The following is a 6,683-nucleotide window of genomic DNA, read 5'->3' as shown; positions in this document are numbered from 1 at the left end:
TCCTTATACATGGGATACAAAATAATATGTGTACACAGCTAGTAAAACTATAGCTTTCTACCACAAACGTTTCTATAGTACTTACCTCTTGGGGAAGTAAGGAATGTGAAAAGCAAGGGGCTCATCAGTGGTTTCTGAGTCATCTAGAGCGATAATACTCTACTCCTTAACCAAGGAGTGGATGTGTGTTCTTTTATTATGATTTAAAAAAATGGTACATGCAAATTTTATACACTAGTTGTTGTTGTTAAGTGCCACTGAGTCAGTTCCGATGCATAGAGACCCTGTATAGGGTTTTCGTGGAGCAGCTATTGGGTTTGAACCACCAACCTTGTGGTTTAAACTGACCTTGCGGTCGAGTGCTTATCCTACAGCGCCACACCAAGACTCCACACGGTAATGGGTGGTGGTGGTGGTGATGTGTTGTAGAGTCAGTTCTAACCCATAGCAACCCTTTATAGGGTTTCCAAGGAGCAGCTGGTGGGTTTGAACCGCTAGCTACCTTACGGTTCAAATCAACCTTGTGGTCGAGTGGCCACACTAGAACCAGAACACTGGTGGTGGTGGTGGTGGTGGCAGTTACGTGCCGTGGAGTCAGTTCTGACTCACAGCAACCCTGTATAGGGTTTCCAAGGCTGTAAATCCTTATGGGAGCAGAAAGTCAGTTTCTCCTGTGGAATTGCTGGTAGTTTCGAACTGCTGAATGTGAGCTTAGCAGCCCGACTCGTAACCAGTACGCTACCAGAGCTCCTTTCATTGTGATCGTATGATACCCATCACAGTGAAAATAAGAAAACCATTGTTTCATGTCTTTGAACTATGCAATACCTTGAGTGGCAACACTTTTCTGCTCCAGGGTTGCTGATCTGAAACACCCTTCTCTTTGGGAACTCTGGGAGATCTGGGTCTAAAGTGACAGAGGGAAACACACCCAGGGAGGCAGATGGGGCAAGGAAGATATGGAGAAGCAACTTAAGGTGAGAGAAAGTCTGAGTCAAAAAAAATTATCCCAAGGATGTTGAAAAATCAAAGGGAGAGGAAGGAAGCAAAGAAGGGAAGAAAAAAGGGGAATGGAAGGGCAGGAAAGGGAAGGAAAAGGAAAGAAAAGAAAATAAGAGGGAGGCTGGGGGGAGGGGTAGGAAGGAAGGAAAAAGGGTGGAGAGAGGAATCTCCTTCTCCCAACTCACTGTGGACCAAACAATGCCCATAGAGCAGGGTTTCTCAAATCCTTCTCTGTTGACATTTGCCTGATTGCCATTGAATCATTCTAACTCATACAAGTAGAGAAGAACTCCATAGAGTTTGAAGCTGCCAACAAATTGGCTCATTTTCTCCTGTGGAGCAGCTGGTGGGTTTGAACTGACAAACTTTGGCTTAGCAGCCCAACATTTAACTCCCTATCCCACCAGGGCTCTTTTAAGGACATCGTCATTGTTGTTAAGTGTTGTTGAGTCAGTTCTGACCCATAGCGATCCTGTATAGGGTTTCCTGCCAGATAATTATTTGTTTAGAGTCTTGGCATGACACTGTAGGATGGGCACTAGACTGCTAGCCACAAGGTTGGTGGTTCAAACCTACCAGTCACTTCTCAGAAATCTTGTAAAAGGTCATTATGAATCAGAAGTACTCACCAGACATAACAACAACAACAACCCACTGGACATAGCATTGCTTTCCCAACCCACCCAATTGGAATAACCATAACTGTCTTCAGACATTATGGAATGTCTCCTGGGGAGCAAAACCACTCCTGGATGTGAATCACCATCTTTGAATCCAAACCCAACCCTCTGCCATTGAGAGAATTCCTACTCATAGCGACCCTATTTCAAGACTAAATCTTTATGGGAGCAGACAGCCTCATCTTTCTCCTCAGCTGGAGGGTTTGAACCACTGATTTTGTGGTTAGCAGCCCAATGTGCCACAGGGTACCATAATGGGCTCCAGCACCATACTCTTGTTGTTGTTGTTGTTAAGTGCTGTAGAGTCTGTTACAACTCATAGTGACCCTCTACAGGATTTCTGAGGAGCAGCCTGGTGGGTTTGAACCGCCAACTTTGCAATTAGCAGCTCAGTACTTATCCTGTAGTGCCATACTAGGCCTCCACCATCTTAACGGTCATAATGTGAAGCAATGCGTGTGGCTCATGCTCTAGAGCTGGACTATGAACAAATAAGAAAAAGCCCTACCATCCACAGAGGGCCGCTCTGCAGGCTCGTAGGCTTGGCACCCATCGATGACCTCCTGCAGCTCTGAAGGGCAGTCGTCACCCAGCGGCTCCGGGCACCCTCCTGACTTCACCAGCTCTTGGATCTTCCTTGACCCACAGCCTGGCATGGAAATGACAGGATGGCAGGCTTAAAAACAGGCTCTGATACTCATACATCTCAGGATGCTGATGGCTGGCATCAGAAATTGAGACTTTCAGTATTGGAAAAGCTACAGAGCTCCCAATGACTCCACTGGCCTGCCCAGGCAGTGCATACATTGGAGAACAAAGCTCCCAGGGAGCACTGGTAGGGAATTACTAATCCATTAGAAGGGGCCCCAATACTACCCACGGTCTGACTCTCATCACCTTGAAATGGGATATTCCCAGTGGCGATTTCCCAGAGGACGATTCCAAAGCTAAAAGAAAAGCAGGAAAGTGAACAATCGTAACAAGTTTTCCTATTTCCATGAGCGTCGAGCATTCCAAAAATACTTGGTGAAATTTCTGCTTATCAGTCAGTATCACTCAAAAAAAGTTAAGACAGTTCTCGAAGGTGGAGCTAGCCACTAAGCTGTCATGTCGTCTTCAACTGCATTTGAATCTGCATGAGAACATGAACCTACCTGTATATTTCAGCCTTTACGTCATATTTATGAAACACATTTTTCAGAACCTGGGGTGAGAAGTATGCTGTAGAATTGACTCTCTCTGCTCTTTTTTCCTTAACTTGCCCACTGATGGAAGTCTGCGTTTTGGTCAATTCAAATCCTGCAAGCTAGACAGAGAGGTGACTTAGAGCAGGAAGCTCTTGTGGGGAAAGGGATGGAGGGCAGGGGGTTGGTGCTATTGGTGCCTTTTGTCTGTGTAGCTGCCTGGGACTGACATGGTGCGTTCACCTTATTGTGGCGCAACAACCAAGACAAGCCCCAGGAGATTTCTATCTGGTGATGGTTTAAATGAGCCTCAGGTTGGTTGTTTTCTCAGAAGAGGCTGAGGCCTCTTAGCCCAAAAAGGAAGCTGGCACCAAACTCATGTTTTTACACATGTAAACATTTTTTTAAAATAGCCTGAATAAGCAGATTTTTAGCCACTTCAAGCCTGCCTGTTTTGCATAGCCTGTGAAGATGCACCCAGTTTCTGCTAGCCATAGATGAGACAAACCCTGTCCTAACAAAGACCCAAGCACCTGCCCCTCAGAGCTCTCTGACCTAGAGATTCCACCTTGCTTTCTCTGTCCCTGGGGGCTCCACTGCCCTCTTCCCCTCCTGGTGGCTCCCTGTGCCACTTGCCTAGGAGGGTCGCCTGCTAGAGAGGACTACCCTCCTCTCCAAATGCACCAACTGCTGATGCACTGGTGTCAGTAAACAGCTTGTTGGACAACACTGCCATTTCATACTCCTACCTTTATCTCGGATCAGTTCCCAATTTCTCAAAGTCACTGAATGGTGACCAGGGTTTCTTGATCTCATAATGTTGTTAAGTGCCATCAAATCAGTTCCAATTCATAGTGATGCTGTATAGGGTATCTGAGGAGTAGCTAGTGGGTTTGAATTGCTGACTTTGCAGTTAGCAGTCAAATACTTATCCTACAGTGCTACACCAGGACTCCCTGTTGTTGGTGTTAAATGCCGTCGAGTTGGTTCCGACTCATAGTGACCCTGTACAGGGTTTCCGAGGCTATGAATCTTTACGGGAGCAGAAAGCCTCCTCTTTCTCCCACAGAGCGGCTGGTAGTTTTGAACTGCTGACCTTAAGGTTCGCAACCCGATTCGTTACTATGCTACCAGAGCTGACCTATTATTTGCTCTGGTCAAATGTGGCCAATGCAATATTCTAAAGGCACTGGACTGCAAACCATATGGTCGGTGGTTCAAATCAATTAGCTGCTCTGAGGGCGAAAAATGAGACTGTCAGGTCCCATAAAGATGTTGTCTTGGAAACCCTGTATAGGGTTGTAATGCATAGGAACTGACTCCATAGCAGTCTTATTATTATTTTTTAAGGTTATCCTGGTGGCACAGTGGTTAAGTGCTTGGCTGCTAACCACAAGGGCAAAATATTCTTTTAGCATTTGGGAATTCTGGAAGTAGCAATTACAAAATCCTTTTCCTCTTCTGTCTGAAACTTGGACCTTTAGTTAACTATTTATTTAACTCTGTTTCCATGAAAACATGGTACTGGTAGACTGTCACCTATGTATATAAGTAACAAAGCTGGTGACAAAAATGAGCTGCTGATGGGAAAATTGCTTCTGTATGGGAGGGGATGGGGGGCCTATTCCACATACCCAGTGGGATGCTATGTTTTGTTTTTTTATAAAAAGTGTTTTATTGTGAATTATGTGATAGTGTACATGGGAGAACTTTAGCTTTACATTCATCCCAATGTATATCATTTCATTGCCATGGTTACAATCCCCTCCATGCAGCATCAACCAACCAAAGGGTATACCCTGCAAGCCTGCCCCGCCCCGCCGCCCCCACCCCAGGTCATCCACACACAGCTCTCTCCCTCTCTGGTCTAAAGTCCCCACCTATTCCTCTCTCCACGTCATTGTTTCTCTGGGTAGGGTCCCGCACTCTACTCTTCTCCCTTGATGGTCCCAGGGACCTCTGCTTCTGGACCACAAAGTCAACCACTCCCTCCTTTTGCTATAAAACGTCTACCTTTACATTTCCAACCCTCACAGTCAGTGCTGATAGCAATTATTCACTATTGTACCACATGAGTCCTATCCCCATCACCTTTCATCAGCCTCGTCCAGACAGACTGGACACTACTCAGTGGAGATTCTACCTTCCTCCGTGCCCTCTGGATCTAGGCTCCCTCTTCAAAGTCTGTAAGCCAGTCACTTCTTGCCTTTGTAGTCCCCCCATTTTGGGTAGCCCTGTCTACCCTATGTAGCGAGGGGGTGGGAATGATCCTTGCTGTAAAGATTTGTTCCCTCTTTTGAGCTATTGCATCTATAGGTGTAGGTCAAGTTCATCAAATTATATCAGACTACTCTTTTTTTCCTCTTCTTTCTTCTTCTAGTTGACTTCTGATCATCCAGTCATTGAAGCCAGGTCAAGTGGGTATTATCTGCAAGTGTGGGTCTTCTTATGCATATGCCCTCTCTTCTTAATCAGCTGGACACTTCACTCTCTACTCTAGTCCTCTGTGGCTATGTCACTGATTCTGGGCCCAGGAGTCCCCAAGTCTTGCCACACTGCTGGCCAACCAGGTCTCCACCCGGGTTCACAGGAATCTATTGAACATTGTAGGGCTTAGATCGCAGCTTCATTGCTGTTTTTCCCTCACTTCCTTTTATCAGTGACAAACGTGGTTACCAATCAGAGCGCATGTTTGCTCGTGTGTTCCCATTGAGCCTCAGTCTTGGAAGGGGGTTTGCCCTGAGGGGACCGGACCACTTGCCTTGATGCTTGTTCTTGTAGTAATCAGTCAGACTGCTGTTATTGTTTTGTATTTTTTCTTTCTTTCAAGAAGTATCTTGTGTTCTTCTAGCCACTCCAGGCTGCTCTGCTTGTCCTTTCAAGTGGAAATTTCCCACCTCAGAGGATTCTGGAGGGGGTTCAGGATTCCACCTATGGTCTTATGTAATGCATAAGGAAGACTCCTTCACTGGGCACTGGGACACTATGTTTTGTAGTGACTCTTGAAAGTGGTACATCTGTCCCTTGTGGGGACACTGGAAGTATTGTCTCTAGAATTGTTCAAATAGCTATTGACACCAGTGGGCCAGGAGGCTTCTAGGCCAGCATGTGCCTACCCCCATCTGGTGGCAATCATTTTCTCTTGCATCTGGGGAGAAGGCAAAGAGCAGATCTCCTAGACACCTTCATGGATGGCTGTGAGGACTCCCAGTGGGGAGGAAGGCTGCACGCTACCTGCCTTCAAGCTCTGCTTCCAGGATGACATCCTTTTAAGTGGCCCTGATTGTGAAGCATGGCTGCTGTAAGTCCTGGGAGTGTGATGTTTATGTGGCCATAAGAAGACCCCTCTGGTGGCAGGGACATAGAAGTGATATAAGGCATCTAAGGGAAGGGACTCAGCCCATCCTTGCTGTGTGGGCAGAGAGGGAGGGTGGGCAACAGAAGAGTTGGCCATGACTGAGTGTTCTGCAGTGTGACTCACCCCTGTCTGCTGGGAAGGGAAGGAGTCAAACTCAGTTATAGAATTAAGGCTGAGAAACCAGCGAGCAGGCAGAGACTTTCTGGGACTCTGTGCTCCTTCCCCCTACACCCAATAGTCACACAGGGTTGGCTCAAGGGGCCCCTGCAAGGCCATGCTCACCTTCACGTGGTAGCCTCCTGTGACCAGGAAGTTCGTGCTGCTGATGTTTCTGTGGAGTTCCGGTTCTGCAGAATGGTGCAGCCTGACAAAGCAAAGGCAGAGAGCAATAATGACCTTTGTGCAGATTCTCTTAGGGGGCTTGGTGGTCAGTCCTGGGATAATGAGGCTGCCAACCCC

The 6,683-nt window shown here is 46.8% G+C and overlaps 1 protein-coding gene across 1 annotated transcript in view; it reads right to left on the bottom strand.

The window, feature by feature from the left end:
• The window catches only part of MLKL (mixed lineage kinase domain-like), a 33,868-nt gene that overhangs the window by 12,198 nt on the left and 14,987 nt on the right, over positions 1-6,683 (bottom strand). The window contains 4 exon segments of the mRNA XM_006860308.1: positions 2,191-2,331; positions 2,580-2,629; positions 2,837-2,988; positions 6,507-6,588. Coding sequence (XP_006860370.1) covers positions 2,191-2,331; positions 2,580-2,629; positions 2,837-2,988; positions 6,507-6,588 — 425 coding nt within the window.

This window comes from Chrysochloris asiatica, unplaced genomic scaffold (genome assembly GCF_000296735.1).
Source record: "Chrysochloris asiatica unplaced genomic scaffold, ChrAsi1.0 scaffold00037, whole genome shotgun sequence".
In the NCBI taxonomy this organism is placed as follows: domain Eukaryota; kingdom Metazoa; phylum Chordata; class Mammalia; order Afrosoricida; family Chrysochloridae; genus Chrysochloris; species Chrysochloris asiatica.
The sequence above is the reverse complement of the archived record's forward strand: the minus strand, read 5'-3'. Positions and strand labels throughout refer to the sequence as shown.